Source organism: Phaseolus vulgaris, chromosome 10 (assembly GCF_000499845.2).
Source record: "Phaseolus vulgaris cultivar G19833 chromosome 10, P. vulgaris v2.0, whole genome shotgun sequence".
In the NCBI taxonomy this organism is placed as follows: Eukaryota; Viridiplantae; Streptophyta; class Magnoliopsida; order Fabales; family Fabaceae; genus Phaseolus; species Phaseolus vulgaris.
The window spans coordinates 14,464,575-14,484,764 of NC_023750.2; the positions used below are offsets into that span (position 1 = coordinate 14,464,575).

The 20,190-nt window shown below is 44.2% G+C and overlaps 1 protein-coding gene across 2 annotated transcripts; it reads left to right on the forward strand.

Annotated features, from left to right (window-relative positions):
* The first annotated feature begins 4,837 nt into the window (after positions 1–4,837).
* On the forward strand, positions 4,838–8,072 carry LOC137819320 (uncharacterized protein ycf20). Of its 2 annotated transcripts, XM_068623123.1 has the most exons (3): positions 4,838–4,977; positions 5,599–5,802; positions 6,658–8,072. In XM_068623123.1, exons 2-3 carry the CDS (start codon positions 5,633–5,635, stop codon positions 7,058–7,060), a joined length of 573 nt encoding a protein of 190 aa, XP_068479224.1. In that variant the 5' UTR covers positions 4,838–4,977; positions 5,599–5,632; the 3' UTR covers positions 7,061–8,072. The 2 variants fall into 2 exon arrangements, with proteins under 2 accessions (XP_068479224.1, XP_068479223.1); XM_068623122.1 differs by lacking the exon at positions 4,838–4,977 and having other exon boundaries at positions 4,984–5,802.
* Positions 8,073–20,190: the final 12,118 nt, after the last annotated feature.

The following is a 20,190-nucleotide window of genomic DNA, read 5'->3' on the forward strand; positions in this document are numbered from 1 at the left end:
TGAGCCGATTACTATTGGCCGACCTTACAGGGTGATTGTACAGAATTTGTACAAAAATGTCTGAAGTGCCAAGAATACGACGCCCTGTCTTATTGAAAGCCTGAGAACTTGCACTACATCTTATCACCATGGCCGTTTGTGAAATGGGGAATGGACATAATTGGACCTTTCGCTCCAGGCAAAGGCCAAAGTAAGTTTTTGTTAGTCGGCATCGATTATTTCACTAAATGGATTGAAGTCGAACCTTTGACAGTAATAACCGTGCGAAATGTACAAAATTTTGTGTGGAAAAATATCGTTTGTCGATTCGGACTACCTCAAATCATCATTACTGATAACGGTTGGCAATTCACCGACCGAGGGTTAGCAAAATTTTACGGAAAGCTTGATATCAAGCACATTGCGAGTTCAGTCGAACACCCACAAACCAACAGTCAAGCTGAAGCCGCTAATAAAGTTATTCTCAATGAGCTCAAAAAACAACTCGGCCCAACCAAAGGTAACGGGACAAAAGAACTTCTTGAAGTCCGTGGGCTTACCGATGCACACCACAGTCTACAACTCAAGAGACACCATACAGTTTGACGTACGACACTGAAGCAATGATTCTTGTTGAAATAGGTGAGCCCTCTCTACGGCGACAAACACTGGATTTAGACCTGAATAAAGAAAGCCTACTGGTCGACCTTGACCTCATCAACGAATTTAGGGAAAAGTTCATAATACGGGAGGAAGCCTACAAGCTATGGGCGGCAAGGAGATACAATTCGAAAGTAAAACCAAGAAGTTTTCAGAAAGGAGATTTAGTTTGGCGAATGCGCAACGATGCCCGGAAGGACAACGACAATTTTCAAGCAATTGGGAAGGTCCATTCCGTATCACCGACAGAGCAACCGGTGAAGCATATCATTTAAAATATTTGCTAGGAAAAACTGTACCGAGAACGTGAAATGCCACTCATCTCAAATTTTATTACAGTTGATAAATAACATTAGTGTACTCTTTCCTCGCTCGGTTGTTTTATCCCTAAGGAGGGTTTTCGATCGAGAAGGTTTTAACGAGGCACTTTAAAAACTATTGTTTTGCATGTCTGTACTTACATTCACATCCAGATGACCAATAACATCAGTGTTATTTACCGAACTCTCGGTTAGAAACCCATTAATAACTTAACTGTTATTTATACCTATTATTTTACCATCTTATCGGCTTGAAACTTAACTACATTTATCACGTTATCGTTATACCATTCGTTCGGTCAGATATTAGTTATGAAGTTAGCACGAATTACTTAGCAAAGTCAAATATATAAGGGCGAAACCATAAGCGTTGTTGTTCAAAGCAGTTGAAAATGAAACAAATTGTTCAAAACCCAGAACCCGGGTCCAGGTATTTTGCCATTCAAATAATATCCTCGACCGACTGATCTGGTTCGATCACTTCGATGCGCTGAGGATCTTCCATCATATGGTCGGCACTCCCCCCAAGCAGTACTAGCTGGCCCTTCAGCACATCTTTACCCAAGTCATACTGCGAGTTATTCGTCGGCACACCATGAAAAAAGGCTGCCTGCCGGACAACCTGGTAAAAACTTTCCTCATTAATGCGCAACATGAACTCTTGGCACTTCTACACTTCAGCAATAAGAGATTCTTCTTTAACTTCAGCATCCGCTTTTTCCTTCAAAAGTTGATCTCGCTCAGCCATCAACTTGGTGAGAGTTGCCTTTAACGTTTCTTCTTCCTCTTTGGCTAGTCGATCATTCTTCCGCATTTCCTCCCTGCAAGTTTCAATAACCTCTAAAGTCGCTTTCAAGGAACTGGCCGACTCCTCCAACTAAACCTTCAGCTTCGACACAACCACCATCTGGGCCCTACTTAATTCATCACCAAGAGCCTTGCCCACGATGGTAGCAACTCCACCAATTCTTCTATAAATTCTTTGGTGGGGATGGCTGCCAGGACACCTTCATCTTCTGGGCGAAGATCGAATTGCATAGTTGGGGCCACTCGCATTGAAGGGTTCAACATTGTAAGTGGCCTGCCAGACGACTGCCCCACTTCAGAACTAGTTTGGACCTTGGGTGGACGCCCCCTCTTTCGGCTGACGGTTGGAGCGACCACCGCCGTAGTCGGCGCAACCTCCTTAACAACAACTTTTCCTTCCCAACCCCCGCGAGACTGCTAAGCTTTCGCACGACCACCTGACGTTTAAGGTTGCTCATGAAATTGCTCAAGGCGGGATCCATCTTTTTGATAATATCTGCAAGGTACAAATACAATTAAACCATATTAAACATAGCGAATACACTGCAAGAAATCCACGTACCATTGAAGTCCGTCCACTTCTTGGATGACCCATATAAAGCTATCAACTCTCGGGTTGGCAGCTTACATGAGAGTTGATCAATAACGACTAAAATTTCCTTATCAAATGGCGAAAGAGACGACTACAACCAATTACCAAGTTGAGTTGGTTTCTCCTGGAAATTTGGTTGTCCGATTTGCATTACAAAAATAGTTTCGGCCATCCGGCTCCACAAAAAATTTAAAGTATTTTTTAAATTTTTTTTATACAAAGTAGTAAAAGTGGAAAATCGAATATTCCCCGATCGACTAGACAAAGATAACCAACTCACAGGAGTACTCGAACGTGTTATAATAATACAAAAAGGCTTCGGGAGTAGGCTCAAGTTGGAAAAGGCGAAAAAGTACCTGGAACGCGTGAAGGGCCGCCCACGAGTTAGGATGTAATTGTGTAGGTGCTATGTTGAGAGTCCGAAGGACCCCCATCGTAAAATTATCAAAAGGTAAGGTTATATGTAAATAAGCAAAAAAGGTATTATATACGAAGAAAAAGTCGACTGGTGCGTTCTCCCGACCATGACACACACGGTAGGTCACGCCACAAATGTCAGCCAATATGGCTCCAGGCGGGCAGCCGGGCGCTAGAAATGAATTTTCAGAAAGGAATTGATCTAACTTATCAGAGTCCCTTAACCTAGTGGGAATTTTCAAAACTGTGGGATCAACCCAATCATAACTTAGGCCGTCCGACAACTGACTCGCACCACCAGATGCAGTGCGAGTCACAAATGACTCGATATCTACAACATTATCAGAAGAATCCACAGAAGAAGACATTACTGACATGGATACTCGACAACTCAAAGGACACGGAAGACTCGACACTCGGAACAGAGGATACAAGACTTGAAAGAAGAGAGAAAGTGTAAACCTTTCCACCCACCAATGAAGCTATTTATAGCCAACGGAGTAAGAGAGAAAATCCTTTACCATTCGTCCAACACGGTTAGATCTAATGCAATCCAATGGTCAGCACCACTCGGCATACGAAACGACATGTAATCTCCACCGTCAAATGCATCTGATGAAACAATGCATCATGAAACGACAACTCTGTCAAACGCCACATCTCTGCCATGAATTTAATGCTACCAACAATCAAGCACAACCTCGAAAACCTCAATCATCCTACACGACTCTTCAGAGATGAATCTCTTTGAGCCTGGGGGCAAGTGTACCGGTTGGACTCCGGACGATTGAAGACCGGGTCAAGTAACATTTACAACATAATAAATACGCAGTTACAATTGAAGTGAATGAGTCAAAGGCACGCCCCGAAATACTCGGATAAATATCTCAATGTAACAATAAACCGAAAGATACACTCCCGTGATTTCAGGGAGCCACTACGCATGTTCTGATCAAGAGATCCAACCCACACAGGTAAGGGCCCATAGGTCAACTTATAAATAGAATTTTTGAAGGGGAAAAAAGTACGTTTTTCATATTCTACTAGTACGCACCAGAAACACTAGCACTGACTTGATCATCAGAGTGCAATCGCAGGTACCCCGACCGACGAAACACACGCAGCGAAAGAAAGAACTTGAAGAAACTTGAAGATCACTGACACGTTAGCAAATTATGTATCCAGTAAACAGGTATTACCTGGACCCATCATCGTACAAGTACAATATATGTTTTCATTTATTATGGTTAATACTATTTTTTTTTTTAATTTTTAGCGTATCCTTCTATATGATTAAACATTACTGCTATAAGAAACTTCACATATTATAAAATATATAAAAATAAAATTAACATAAATATTATATTTTAACTCATTAAAATAAAAATTATATATTAAAAAATACTATAATATTTTTTTTCCATTAATAATAATAATAATAAAAATAACATTTTATTAAAAATAAATAAAATGATATTAAAAACCATCAATCTTATATATGATGTTTTGCGATATATATGTCATATTTTACTTTTACAATTTTGTTTACACTTTTTTTAATTATTTACGTTCTCTAATAATATTATAAGCAACTCAATTATTTATTTTTAATTAAAGCTGTCATTTTTTTTTATTTTTTAAAAAGTATAAAATACGGAGGACTATTTTATACTAGAATTAATAATATTTGCTCAGAAGATTTCATTTCTGGGAAAAAGTATTTTGACAACCACTTTTTTTTATAAAACAATCACTTGAGAAGTCTTTTTAATAATAAAATATTTAATTAAAATATAAATTAAATTATTTAATGAAAAATTAACAAAAAAAGTTGTAGAATGATTATATAAAATTACATGATTCCCTATATGTATATCATCAGTCTTGGTTTTGAACATTTTAAAGGGTGTTTGGAAAACTTTCTTTAACTGTTAAAGAAAAAAATGGCATATAATAAATTAAAAAAGAAATTCACACGTGAATAATAAAACAAAATATTTTTTATCAGCATAAATAATTTGGTAAATAAAAATGAAAAAAATTGTGGAAAGTGGTGTGATAAGCAGTATTCACACACCCTTTCTGCAACTGCAACTGCAGCTATACATTTTACTCTGAAATGATAAGAGCTTCAATTTGAAACAACCTCGTACCCTAATTTCACTCTGAATTCGCCCTTTGGTCTTACCCCCAATACACAAAGTAAGATTCTAACTTCACTTTTTGGCCTTAATTTTTCATTACTCAAACACCCATTTTGTTCTTTCTTTTCAATCATTTCGGTTCCATTTCAAAATTGTTTTTTAATACATTTTAATCTGCTTTGTCACTTTACAAAACCCAAACTAGGATGTGTTTTTTGTTTTTTTGTTTTGCTGAGGGGGTACTCATTGTTAAACTCTGACTCTCTAACAAGCAGTTGAATCGAGTCAAATTACTGTGGAATACAGAGATGATAAAAGAAAATAGCCAGTTTCAAAACTGGAAAGTGGTAGCTATTGAATTGTGTTATGTTTAGCAAATATTTGCATTAGACTATTTGTATTGCATATTTGTGTATATTAAATATTCAGCTGCAAGCACTTTGTTGATGTGGATTTTTCGCATTCACATGTCTTCTGAAGAATTTTAGTATTATGTTCAAGTTCTTTGTGTAATGTAAAGTGAATTACTTACACGCGAGGACGGTAATTGCCATTTACTTATGGTTCCATTTATCATTGTATCCACCAAAATTTGATTTGGAGTGTTTCAGTTGTGATTACATTTGTTATCATTATCTGCATATGCTGGTAATATGCTTTTAATGTTTATCATCTCCAGGAGTGAGGACTGTGCATGTTGTTTGCAAACTAGAATGATGTCTTCCGGTTGTATGACAAGGGCCAAATTTATATCTCTTGATTATAACTGTTCAAGAGTTTCTAAAGTTGATCTTGCTGCATTCTTTTACAAGACCACGTTTGGCCAGAAACAATGCTCTCCATGCTTTAGTTTTGCTCAGCCTTGTTTAATTGTTAATTTCAAGTAAGTCAGTAGCAATTTGTGCTTATGATTTTTTATCCTGCATAGAATCTAGGACAACTTTTGATAATTGATATACATAGTTGGAGGTTCTGTAACAATTAAATGCTGACAAGAAGCTTGGATGTGTTGTTATATTTAAGGGATGATAATGTAAACCTGTCTTTGTTGCTAGGCAGTTCCTTCACATCAGCTTTATTGGGTTACAGATTTTCTATATTTTGGTTAGGTGGGATTAAGTATTTAAAAAAGTATGATAGGAAGAAAGTGTCTAATGTGATGAGGGGTTTTCTTGGTCTATAAAGGATGATGAGAAGTGTTCTTCTATTTAGTCTAACATGGTGAAATGTGTTGAACTGTTGATGAAATTGTTTCATTGCAAAAGTCTGTTAGATTTAATTTGACGTCTAAAGTCTGATTTATTGTAATATCAGCAATCTTTTGAAGACCGTATTCTATTATTGTTGTACACATTCAGTTTTTCAACTGAATGTTGGGAGTTAGTGTTTCTGTTTTTGTGTTATGGTTGTATAACCACTTTTGAAGATATATATAGACTTTGCTGGTGTACTCTTTGAATACAAGTGAAATAATATTCAGTTCATCTTCTGTTAAAGCTTTTTATTTGTTTTCTTCATATCAAAATCTGATATGGTATCAAAACCTATATAGGGTAGGCATATCATTAAAATAGCTGGTATTTTGTAGCTAATTTGGGATATCAATATGAACATGTACTTGCAACTGTGCTGTTTGAAACACTTCAAACCCTGTATAAGTGATTATCAGAGGTTAACTATATGAATAGAACCATTACTATTGATCTTTTTCTTAGGATATTAAGTCTTTTGTCTTCAGGAGGATGACTTGGTCAGTTAGAAACAGCTTAAATGACAGCAGTTTTAGTTCTTCCACTTCAAATGGCAGTAATGGAAGGACCCGCATAATTAGAGTGATTCAAGAGTTTCAGAGTAAGTTAGGTTCTAAAATTCAGGAGGTAAAGAAAAATCTTCCCATGAAGCTGTTTTTCTTCTTGGTTGGATTTTATTGTGCAACTGCCTTTGCCACTGTTATTGGACAAACTGGTGACTGGGATATTCTATCTGCTGCCTTGGCTGTGGCTATTGTGGAAGTCATTGGGGCTCTCATGTATAGGGCTTCTCTTCCTTTAGTTAGCAAGAATAGAGGCCTTATTTCCTTGTTTAATTATTGGAAGGCGGGCCTTACACTGGGACTTTTCTTAGATTCCTTTAAATATTGATTTGATAGCATTGTTGGATGAGCAATCCCTTCCATGTGAATAGAAAGTTCCCACTGTTATTATGATGCTTGGCATTTGTAATGCACATGACTCATCGTCATTGCTGTAATCTGTCACCACTATGTTTGATATATGCTGAAGTTACACTTTACTCGACCTAAGATGGAGCTAGTTCAACTTCTACGGTTAAAATCCCTGAAGTTCAGTGCTCATATCCAGAAGATAAGACATTCAAGAGGCGAATCATGTATATTTATGAAGAAACATAGCAATGGTTGAGTTTTGACTAGGACACCCTAAAGGACATTGAAACATTCAACAACTTCATATTTTCAATTAAATCTCCATTGGCTTTGGTTCAAGCACCTCCCGGAACAACATTTCAGTCCTTCAGTCCATTATTTCAATGTTTCATCCTATAATCCGTCTTCACATCAGTTCCTTGATAGTAGTGGGATTGCTGGTATTCATTTTGCAGGCATTCAGACAAATTGGAACTTAAAGAAGTCCATTTTTTCATTGACTTGTGAGATGATGGTATACATTGATGCGGATCTTTGAATCTTTTTGCAAGAAATCCGACACTGTTGTATTGTACATGTACAACACCGAATATGTGTCTCTTCCATACAGAGGAAACTTGATTGCCTCATGAATGGTGATGCGAAAATTGAGTTTGGTACAAATAATGCAAACTGTCTCAAATGTAGTCTTGGTAATGTGATTGTGGATCATCATTTCTGCAGGAACTACAAAATACTTGAACATTGCACCATGTTCATGTCTACCAGGCTCCATCATGAACTGCAAACAATGCCATCTGTCGAATTGATTTTGTTTTTCTTTTTAGTATACTGCTAAGGATCTTTTGAAAAGTTATCCATCTCTATGTACAATTTTAGTTCTAAAGAAGAAAAGTTATCCATCTCTATGTACAATTTTAGTTCTAAAGAAGAAAAGTTATCCATCTCTTTGTACAATTTTAGTTCTAAAGAAGAAAAGTTATCCCTCATGTCTATATACATTTTGGATATACAGTTACCTCCAGAAATCATTGCACACTACAAATTGATGGAGATACATCTCTTTGATGAATGTATGGACTGGAAATTCTACAGGAACTAATTTATGCGCATCACTTTGGTGTATATATAACTTTTGGTGAATGTGTATGTGTCAGTTTTCAATTAACTTGATGACCAAATGATAAACACTTTTTCAAGAAGAATGCCAGTCAATTTTCCAAGGATGACAACTTTACCATTTACATTTCAAGCAAATTCAACTTGAATCTGAAAAATTATTTGAAATCTGAAACTGGTATGGTTGGATGTTAAGCAATCAACACTAACAATATTTTACTGTTTGTGCCAATCTCAAACTGCTACACTAACTGTGCATTTGGATAATCATCTGTAAAATAGAATTTAAATTAAATTCATATTTAGAAAAAAAATTTGGGGCTAAAATTGATTATAGTTTGTGTTTGGGTTCATTTTATATTATTTATAAATAATCATGTTGGAATAATAATTTTATAGAATTAAGGCCATATTTCGTACATCAAAGTTAAAAATACTTTGCCTTGCTTAAAGTTTGTGTGTTTCACACTTATGCTCATGCAAGCAATGAATAAGTATGGAATAAACATGGGTGGGTTTAAATTTTAGTTGGAATATCTATACTAGCTTTTCATTTTGCATTGATAACTATGGCAACATATTTAACATTTTTTTTTCTACATTATAAAATTTAGCTTAAATTTTAATTGAGTTAAAAACTATAATATTTCTTTTCAACTCAATTTAATTTCTTAACTGACAGCAAAACACTATGCTAACAACATAATGTCAAATATCAAGTTAATGTGAAATTATAAGTTTGACTAATACTATGCATATATTCAAGTTGAAATCATTTGGTGCAGAAGAAACACAACTTAACATTATATTTGGAAGAGGGGAAGAGAAGAATTAAGAGAAACTGATATGGAATGAAGAAAAAAAAATGCAAGATTCATGTTTTTCTTCTTCTCTCTTCAAATGAGAATAAAAAGAAAGGTGTCTAATTATATTTAAAAGACAAAATTATCCTCACTTTTATATTTATTAAAAATATTTGTCATTTTATATATTTAATCTTTTATTTTCTTTCATTTTCTGTGAAAATAGTTATAACTTTCTTTTACTTCCTAACAATCTAAGTACCACCTCATTTCACACTTTCTTTAACACTTTGTTTGAAGGAGATTACTATTCACGCGGATGGAAAAGAAAGAGACATTATTATTTGGTTTCAATGATGTGCGAAGAAATGAGAATGCTGATTTATGTGTGATCACTCGTAGACTTCCTTGCAGTCTTGAGAAGATTAATGGAGAAAGTCAAATAAACAACGTGCAAAGTGCCTCTCCCTTTTTCCAGTTTGTATGACAAAGATTTATGACTATGCAAAAGATTTATATGCACTACATAGAGCTTTAGAGTCCTTTGTTGACTATGGTAGCTTGAGGCAATGAATAGGTCATTAGAAACCCGTGAATGAATTTATTGGCTTCACACTTATTTCGTTCTTCCTTCTTAGGTTGCTGCTTCTAAGGTTTGTGTGAGTTGTGTTCATGCTATATGGAGGTTAGGTGTGTCCGTTTGTAACAAGCATAACTGCAACAAAGGAAATTACATAGAATAGTGGAAAAAGAGAAAAGGGACACATGGTAAGCAATGAAAGGAAGAGGTGTAGTGCTCAGGACAAAATAACCAATTCCAAGTTTGCGGATTTTAAGTGGTCCAAGCATTAGTATTTAAGGTAGATAGTGGAGAGAGAAAATGGGGGAATGATTGTAATTTTCTCTTTCTTTTATTCTGAACACTCTGCAGTATTGGATCACGCTCTTTCTTGAGAAATTGATATGTATTTCGTTTTTTTTGGTGCATGTCACCTTCTTCCTTATGCATGTCTCTTCTTCCTTATACACGTCTCTTGGTGCGTGTCATCTTCTTCTTCCACATGTACCATTGTTACTGTACCGCCCTGGTAGTCGGAAATGATGACGTGGCATCAAGCTATTGTATAGGCGTGTTGATGGGACACCTGGTTGGCAGAAGGGAAGGAGGTCGGGGGGTTTGCGTAGTCGCCAGTTATTAAGTTGGCGTGCTCTGATCTCCACCATACCTAAACCGGTGGTCACCGAGTTGAAGATGAAGTCGCCAGATGTGAATCCAGGCGACCAAGTGATTAGAGATCGCCGAAGCAAGGACATCGCCGAAGATGAAGGCAGATGGTCATTTCCCAGTTGGCCAGAGGATGAGCTTGGAAGATAGCCCACTTACACGGTGAAGCAGGTAGGGCAGATCATGAAGGCGGCCGGCGAGACCACAGGGAAGGTGTGTACGAAGGCACCCGAACTCGCCATCCAGAAGAGATCACGCTCCAAGGCATCTATGCACTGAGTACGCCATGCATAAGTAACTTAGCCAAAAGAAGAGTCAGAAGTAGCGCCCAAGTCAAGGATGCTCCAGATGATGGCACGTGTACAGTTGGATGCGAGCCACGTGTCCAGATGTGTAACTGCCAGGACAGAGAAAGTGCCCAGGTATATAAGAGTTCTCAACGAACTTCTGAGGTACGCATGTTCAGATTGTTTCTTTACGCTTGCAAGTCTTGAGTACACTGAGAGAGAACTGGTCACGGTTCCTTAGAGTTCTTGAGTCTTACTCTTGAGTAATTGGTGGTTCAGTCACTGACTTGGGCGTTGGAGCGCGATCGGCCGCAGCGGTGCCGTTTCGTCTTTTGCAGGTTCTCGAGGTGGATCGCGGTGAAGGACGGAGGCAAACACGGCGCATACGTCGATCCAAGTTTGACGAGGCAAAGCTCCAGCGTTTTGGTCAACAGGCAGGATCATCAGGCGCCCACCGTGGGGCCGTGTAAAACCTGTTCCCATCCACAGTGTGAGTTCTTGGAGGTTTCGGCAGTTTCTGTGTGGTTGTGTGCTGGTGCAACCATTGTCCGCTGTTCATCTAGGTTTTGTTCGGTAATTTTGCGTTTTCCACCGTTTGTTTGGGTTCTTGTTCGGTGAGGTGAGGTTTTTCGCTGCTTGCGCGAGTTTTAATCGGTGAAGATCTGAGTTCTGTTGCTCGTTTGGATTTTCGTGGAAGGAGCGTTGGGTTTTGGTGGAGTTGCGAGTTTCTGCGAAGGTTTGCTGCGTTCTTGAGGTTCTTCGAGGTTTCGCGAAGTTCTGACCGATTGATCGCTGAATCGATCGTCGCTGAAGAAGGTGTTGTTCATCGCTCTCTGTGATTCGTCAAGATTTCATGAGAAAAATGAGAAGCAACCGTTCAAGTCCAGTTGCGCCCGTTGCTGCTGAAGGCGCCATGACTATGGCGCAGATGGTGGAAATCATGCGTTCGCCTGCAGCGAATGTGGAAGCCTCGCGCATAGAGCAGGCAAGAATGCACGAGGACCTGGTCGCCTCTCGGGCCAGGAATGATGAGCTTAGCAGAGTGACTGAAGAACTGCGTCAAGCTCTTCAGGAGCAGCGAGGGCGTCCAGTCGCTGAGGAGGTCGCGCCGTCAACGCCGCCTCGCGTTTTCCCTATGCCTTTCGCTCAGGCGATTACCGACACGCCTATCCCTGCGAGTGTGGTACCTGTGAAGGCTGTTTTTACCGGCGTGGAGGATCCTGAGGCGCATCTCACCACGTTCCATACGCAGATGATGCTGTCAGGAGGATCAGACGCCGTATACTGCAAGATGTTTGTGAGCACGCTCCAGGGAACGACGCTGGAATGGTTTGTGAGCCTGCCTACGGGTCACATAACCAACTTCCAACAGTTTTCAAAGATCTTCGTCGAGCAGTACATAGTGAACAAGGCACCGCCCAGGGTGTCTTATGATTTGTTCGACATAAGGCAGTATCAGGGAGAGTCCCTCAGGGACTACCTGAATCGTTTTGGGACGCAGATGGTCCGCTCGCCAGCCAAAGACGAAGAGATGCTGGTCTACGCATTCAAGAAGGGCGTGCTGCCGGGACCATTCTGCGAAGCATTAATCAGGGCTCACCCTGCCACATTTGCTGAGGTCAGGCGACTTGCGGTGGCCCACATCGCCGATGAAAGTGAGGTCGCCGAGAAGAGGGGAAGCGTGGCTCCCGCTAGGCCACGTGCCCAGACTAGGATCCAGCCACAGAGGGTGCTGGAGACAGCGGCGGCCAGGAGGGAACAGAGGACTCGCCATCCTTACGATCCAAGGAAGAACAAGGGCAGGGGCCAAGGGCGGCCTCAACCAGCACGCTGGGAGTACAATTGCCCGCCAAAGCACAAGTTTGTCATGGGATTGGCGGACCTGATCGCCATTCCCAATATAGCAGCTAGGCTGAAGGCGCCCGAGAAGATGGGCGACAAGGTGCTGAGACCAAAGCCAGACGCCTGGTGCGAGTTCCACCAGGGCTTTGGCCACACCGTGGATTCATGCTTGGCTTTAGGATACCAGCTCGACGATTTGGTCAAGAGCGGGTTCCTAAACGACTACTTGCTGGATAGAAGGACGGGGGGTGCGTCGAGCTCCCAACCAGCAGGTGGTGAGGCTCAGCAGCACGAGATGCCTACCCACGGAGAAATCCACACCATTGCAGGAGGTTTCTCGGGTGGTGGATGCACCGCATCACAGAGGAAGAAGTATGCGAGGTCTGTGATGACGGTGGATATGTTTGAGGACCACTCGCCGGATGTGGACATTACGTTCACCAAGCAAGATCTTCGGGACGTTGTGCCTCACGACAACGACCCCATAGTCATCTCGTTGATTACGGCGGGAAGGAAGGTCCATAGGGTTCTGGTGGACCAAGGAAGCTCGGCAGACGTGATGTTCTGGCCGACTTTCACGCAGTTGGAGCTACCCCTTGACCAGCTGAGGCCCTATGGAGGGTGTTTGTATGGTTTCGCTGGTGACCAGGTAGAGGTCAGGGGGTACATAGAGTTGAGGACTACGTTTACAGATGAGGCGGGTTCGAGAACAGAGAAAATCAAGTACCTTGTCGTGAACGCTCCTTCAGCATACAACATTCTGCTGGGAAGACCCACGCTCAACAGAATAGGCGCTATACCGTCGACCCGACACATGAAGGTGAAGCTGCCGTCTATGGAGGGGGTGGTGATCACCATCAAATCCGACCAGAAAGAAGCAAAGAAGTGCTATGAGAATAGCCTGAAAAAAAAGAGGTCTGTGAGTTACGTGACAACCACCCCGCCACCCGGTGCGAAGCCCAGGCCGACGGTGATGGGGGAGACCGCCGGAAGCGACGTGGTGATGGTAGATGCTGAGCTGGGGGAGGGGAACGCCGGTCTAGAGGAGGAAGAGGCGAGGAATCGCCCTGAGGAAGCAAGGGAGCTGGGAATCGCCAGGGCGGTGATCGCCAGAGAAACCAGACCAAAACCCGTCGAGCAGTGGCTTGAAAGAGAGATTGGGGGAAAGATCTTCAAGCTGGGAAGATCACTGGAAGTTGAGCTCCAGGACCAGATCGCCAAGGTGATAGAGTGGCATCTGGATGCGTTTGCATGGTCCGCTTCGGACATGCCCGGGATTGATCCCGACTTCTTGTGCCATCATTTGGCGATGGACAACCAGGTCAGGCCAGTGCGACAGAGAAGAAGGAAGTTCAACGAGGAGAGAAGGCAGGCGATCAGGGACGAAACACAGAAACTCCTCGCTGCAGGCCATATCAGGGAGGTGCAGTACCCTGATTGGCTGGCCAATGTCGTACTGGTGAAGAAGAGCAACGGGAAATGGCGCATGTGCGTCGATTTCACCGATTTGAACAAGGCTTGCCCAAAGGATTCGTATCCTTTGCCAAGCATAGACGCCCTGGTGGACAGTGCTGCAGGGTGTAAGTTGCTAAGTTTCCTGGACGCCTTCTCGGGGTATAACCAGATCAAGATGCATCCCATGGATGAAGAGAAGACTGCCTTCATGACCGAGAGATCGTGCTATTGCTACAAGGTGATGCCTTTTGGGCTGAAGAACGCGGGGGCCACGTACCAGAGGTTGATGGATCGAGTACTTGCACCAATGCTGGGAAGGAATGTGCAAGCGTACGTGGATGACATGGTCGTGACCTCGCCGGAGAAGAGCAAGCACGTTGTGGATTTGGAGGAGTTGTTCACTACGATCGCCAAGTTTAGGTTGAAGCTGAATCCCGAGAAGTGCATCTTCAGCGTGGAGGCTGGGAAGTTCTTGGGATTTCTCTTAACTGAAAGAGGAATAGAAGCCAACCCTGATAAGTGTGCCGCCATTTTGGCGATGAGGAGCCCGGCTACCGTGAAGGAAGTGCAGCAGCTTACGGGTCGGATGACCGCCCTGTCTCGTTTCGTGTCAGCTAGTGGAGAGAAGGGCCATCCGTACTTTCAGTGCTTAAGGCGGAACAACAAGTTTACCTGGACGAAGGAGTGTGAAGAAGCCTTCGTCAAGCTTAAAGAGTACCTGGCGAGCCCGCCGGTTCTGTGCAAACCGCTGGTGGGAACCCCTCTCAGGTTGTATTTTGCTGTAACTGAGAGGGCGGTGAGTGCGGTGCTCGCCCAGGACCAAGATCAGGCTCAAAAGCCTATTTATTTTGTTAGTAAGGTACTGCAGGGCCCTGAAACGAGGTATCAGGCCCTGGAGAAGGCTGCACTGGCTGTAGTCTTTTCAGCAAGGAGGTTACGCCACTATTTCCATAGATTCACGATACTGGTGATGACCGACTTGCGCATCCAGAAGGTCTTGAAGAAGCCCGACGTTGCTGGGAGGATGGTGAAGTGGGCAGTGGAGCTGTCGGAGTTTGATATTAAGTATGAGCCCCGAGGTCCGATCAAGGGGCAGATCTTCGCAGACTTCGTGGTCGAGCTCTCGTCTGAGGCGACACGAGTTGAGGGGAATGACTTCCGTTGGGTGCTTTCAGTGGACGGATCGTCGAACCAGCAGGGTAGCGGTGCTGGAGTCATCTTGGAGGGACCCAACAGCGTGCTGATCGAACAATCTTTGAGGTTTGCCTTCAAAGCCAGCAACAATCAAGCAGAATATGAGGCGCTGATCGCCGGTATCTTGCTGGCTAAGGAGATGGGAGCCAGGGTGCTGATGGCTAAGAGTGACTCGCTGTTAGTCACGGGACAAGTAACAGGCGAGTTCCAGGCCAAAGATCCACAAATGGCGGCTTACCTGGAGTATGTACAGGAATTGAAGAGTTCCTTTATCTCCTTCGAAGTGGTGCACGTGCCCAGGGAGCAGAATGCCCGAGCTGACTTGCTAGCTAAGCTCGCCAGTTCAGGCAAGGGGGGTAGGCAGAGGACGGTGATTCAAGAAACTCTGAAGACGCCGAGAGCATTTGTGGCAGATCACCTGGTTCTTCAGATAAGCAAGACGACGGAGAAAGCGGCGAGGAGTAACAGATCCTTGACTCAAGAGACCTTGAGGTCGCCAAGAATAAGAGCATGTCGGGGAGAAAAGGTGAACATGATGCAGGTCTGCGCGACCCATGAGCCAGACGCCTGGGTAACACAGTACAAGCGATGCCTGGCGGATGGCCTCCTCCCGTTGGATCCGACGGAGGCTAGGAAGATAAAGAAGAATTCTAGTAAGTTCACAATGATTGATGGCGAGTTGTACAGGTTTGGGTTCACTCATCCACTCCTGGAATGTGTGCACGGGAAAAAATGTACAAGAATCATGGCTGAGCTACACGAAGGGATTTGCGGAAGCCACGTCGGGGGTCGAGCTCTGGCTGCAAGGACTCTCCGTGCAGGTTACTACTGACCAACAATGAGAGAAGATTGCAAGAGGTATGCGCAGTGCTGCAAGCAATGCCAGCAGCACGCCGATTGGCACAAGGCGCCTCCCGAGGAGTTGAAGTCGATTTACAGCCCTTGGCCGTTTCATACATGGGGAATCGACATCCTGGGACCATTCCCGCTGGCGATCAGGCAGATGAAGTACTTGGTGGTGGGGATTGAATACTTCACCAAGTGGATCGAAGCAGAACCAGTGGCCCAGATCACCGCACACAAGATCGAGGGTTTCGTGTGGAAGAACATCGTGTGCCGGTTTGGTGTGCCCAAGCGCCTGGTGTCGGACAATGGGACTCAGTTTGCAAGTCACCTGTTGAAGAAGCTGTGCGAAGGGGTGGGAATTCAACAAGTATTTGCATCCGTCGAGCACCCTCAGACGAATGGCCAAGTAGAGTCAGCCAATCGGGTGCTGCTGAGAGGGTTGAAGAGAAGGCTAGAGAAAGCCAAAGGAAGTTGGGCTGAGGAGGTACCCCGTATAGTTTGGGCGTACCACACCACCGAGCAGTCAGGAACCCATGAGACCCCGTTCAGCCTGGTCTATGGATGCGACGCAATGATTCCAGTGGAGATCCAGGAGAGCTCGCCGAGATTCCAGAACTTCGAGGAGGAAGACTCGAATGAGGAAAGAAGGCTGAACCTGGATTTGCTGGATGAGGTCAGGGAGGAGGCGAGATTGAAAGCTGAGGCGGTGAAGAGAAGGATTGAACGAAGATATAACTCGAAGGTGATGCCAAGACAGTTCAGAGAGGGCGACCTGGTGATGAGAAAGGCCCACCAGTACGAGATGGAGAATAAGCTGTCGCCTAAGTGGACGGGACCGTTCAGAATAACCGAGGCGCTCGAGAACGGCGCCTACCGCTTAGAGACATTGGAAGGAGGGGCGATTCCTCGCACTTGGAACGCCACGCACCTCAAGTTATATTACAGTTAAGAACTTTGTAAGTAAAAACAAACACGAAGAGCTTTACAATGTTTCTGTTAAAACAGTTTGGAGGGGGCACTCTTTTTTCCCTAAGGAGGGTTTTTAATGAGGCCACCCAATAAAGAAGAGTTTTCGAAGTTTAAAGTGTTTTAGATTGCATGCGTGTTGTTTTCCGAAAGTTTTGAAGAAAGACCTTGTCACTTATATGTGATTTAAGGCAAGTCGAAGTTATGTTGCATGCTTTCTAAAAAAGTTTCTAAGTCCCCATCGTCTTTCGGCGACTGGCGGCATCAGTTAAAGTTTCAAGTCCTCATCGTCTTTCGTCGATCGGAGGCACCAGTTAAAAGACCTCAACGCCCTCGCGCGTCCTGAGGCGAGATAAAGACCTCCTCGTCGTCGAGCGAGTGCAGACGAGTTAGAATGAAAAGTCCTCAGTGTTTCTGGGGGAGAGAAGATGTAACCCCTGGGGCAATGTAGAGGCACCGGCAAAAAGTCCTCAGTGCTTCCAGAGGAGAGGAGATGTATCCTCTGGGGCAATGTAGAGGCACCAGCAAAAAGTCCTCAGTGTTTCTGGGAGAGAGAAGATGTAACCCCTGGGGCAATGTAGAGGCACGAGTTAAAGACCTTCTCGCCGACGAGCGAGTTCAGGCGAGTTAAAGACCTTCTCGCCGATTAGCGAGTTCAGGCAAGATAAAATCCTTCTCGTCTCGAACGAGTTCAGGTATGGTGTAAAGGGTGGAAGAAGTTTGGAGGGTGGCTAAGGAAGGTTCGAAGAGAACGCCTAGCCACCCGGTCTTTCATTCTGAAGCTCAGGGAGGTAGAGAAGGATCCGAAAGGCGCCTCTACCCCCAGATAAAGGAACAATGGCCAAGTTGTGAGGGCAAGAGGAACCTGATATCGCCAAGAGTCTTTGGCGACCAGGAGAAATTCAGACAATGGCGAGAAAGTCAAGACCCGTTTTGATAAGGCAGATTAGATGAGCTGTGTCTTAAGCCATTAGTTGGGTTGAAGTTCGTTATTCGAAGAGCGATTTCACGCCAAGGTTCATTACCTTGAGGTAACAAATTGTTAGAATGTGATTGTTCGAAAGCTGACGGTTCGAGGCGATTAGTATACAATTGCGTTTGCGAAGTTACTAAGTTAATTTGTCTAAAAGATTTGCGCAAGGAAGGTAAAGTTAACAAGAAGAGAGTATAAAAGAAGCGGGAAATGTCGTAACATAAGTGACATTAGTTCAAGATACATGTACAGAAAAAGGGAAAGTTTATTACAAGTGTGTGTAAGGGAGAAAGCAAAGGAATAATGGATGGAGGGAAGCAACTAGTCTTCAGAAGGAACAATCTTCCCGTCCACCACTTCGTTGTTGAGAGACACCATGGAGAGGTCCAGATCGGGGTATTGGCAGGCGAACTGCTCCAAGGCGGCATCGAATCCAGCAGCGAGAATTTGGGCGGAGCTCAAATCAAGTTCTTCGATCTGCTTCTTGAGCCCCTCGTTCTGTTGCTTCAGCTCTTCAGCTTGTTTCTTGAGTTCTTCAATGGTTTCCCGAGCTTGAAGAAGGTCTTCAGTAACCTTCTTGGATTCCGCCTGCGCCTGGACCAGCTGTGTGGTGATCTTCCCGTTTTCCTCTGTGGCCTCGGCGAGTTTGGCCATGGTGTCGTCTCTCTCCTTTTCGACTTTTCCCAAGAAGGCCTCCCGATCGACTGACCTCTTCTCAAGGTTCTTTACCTTGGCGGCATCTGCTTTGATCAACGCCTCCAGGTCAGCCACTTTGACGCGATAAGGGACCAGCTTGCTCTCCAGCTCAATCTTCTCTTGAGCTCAGAGCTGCACCTTATGGCGTAGATCGGTGGCCTCCTTGCGTGCCACCCGGAGCTCAGTGCTCATAGCATCTTCCACTCGGGAGTGATCGATCTCGGCGAGCGTTAGATTGCAGGATAACCTCTCCGCCTCAATCCTGATGGTGCGATTCTCCTCTTGGAGCGTGAAGATGTCATCCTGGAGCTTCTTGCTGGAACTCTCCACAACTTTGGATATGATGGAGGGGAAATCCTCTGCCATCATCTTGAGTTTCGCTGAGAAGGGTTCCCACACCCTTTTTACCTCAAGGGAGAGGTTTGCTCGTGGGGGCACCAGGGAAGCTTGCTGCTGGTTCTCGCCACCACCTTCTCGAGATGGCTGTTGAGTGGGAGCTTCTTGGCGTGGTGGCGACGACGGGGATTCGGTGATGAGGATAGGCGAGTTGTGAGCACCTTCATCCCCGCCTGGTGCAGCGTTTGCAGTTGAGGCGTTTGAAGGAGGACCCCCTCCAGCTGATACATAGGGCGTGGAGGCGCTCGGGGGGTTCTCCATAAAGTTGGGCTCGGCAGCCTCAACCACAGGAAGCGCAGATGCCAGAGGAACTGCTTGGACTGGCGAGGTGGGAGCTGGAGCAGGAAGCAGTGTGGGAGGTGGAGCTGGTGTGGAAGGTGGTGTTGATGTTGGAAGAGGAGGTGGAGCAGATGGTGAAGAAGGCGCCACCCTCTTCCTCTTGGTGATAAGGCCATCTTCAGTCGCCTCATCGTCTTCTTCGTCATCCTCTTGGACCACCTGAGGGGTTTTCCTCTTTGGCTTCCTGAGGATGAGCTTCTTGCGCTGCTGGGCGGGCTGGGCCTCTGAAGGAGTTGGGCCTTTAGGGGGCGATCTGCCCTGAGCAGCGGCGATCTCCACCACTGAATTTGGCACGTTCTGGGAACCCGACGCCAACCCATGGGCTCGGGCGAGCGCCCTCAATTCTGCCAGTTTTCCCTTGCCCAACATACGGTCTGCATGATACAAAGGTACATAGGTTAGCTCAGAGAGAAAGATAAACACATAAGTCAGTATGCAACAAAAGCAGATAAGTGGTGCAGAAAATAAAACCAAAGTCTTGTGCACAACAGACAAGACGCCCAGAAACAGTTAGCAGAAGTATCGCCAAGAGTAAATGATTTAGACACTGAGGTGAGCTCTAACCTATGCGAACTTCGAGTTGATCTTCAAAGAACTCGAAGGAGATGAGCGCAGTGGTGAGGAAGGTGATATTGGCGCCTGCCACGCTCTTCCAGAAGAGGCACAAATCCTTGTCCAAAGCACCCATGCTGTCAGGACTTCTTGGCCTCCTAAAGCTTCCCTTGGCGTCTTTGTTTCCCTTGTTTACCCAGTACAAGGGAAACCCGTCGAGCATCGAGGCATCCTGGTCGTTTTGGCGTACTTGGACAAATTTGCCCTTCCAATCCTTGTAGGATTGCTGGAAGATAGAGAGGATCGACCTCCCAACAATCCCGTTCAGACTCACCCACAGGCGATCTCCCAGGTGTTTGGCTTCAAAAAGAAAAAGAAAAACGTCCACTGACGCTGGCAGCCCCAGATGTGCGC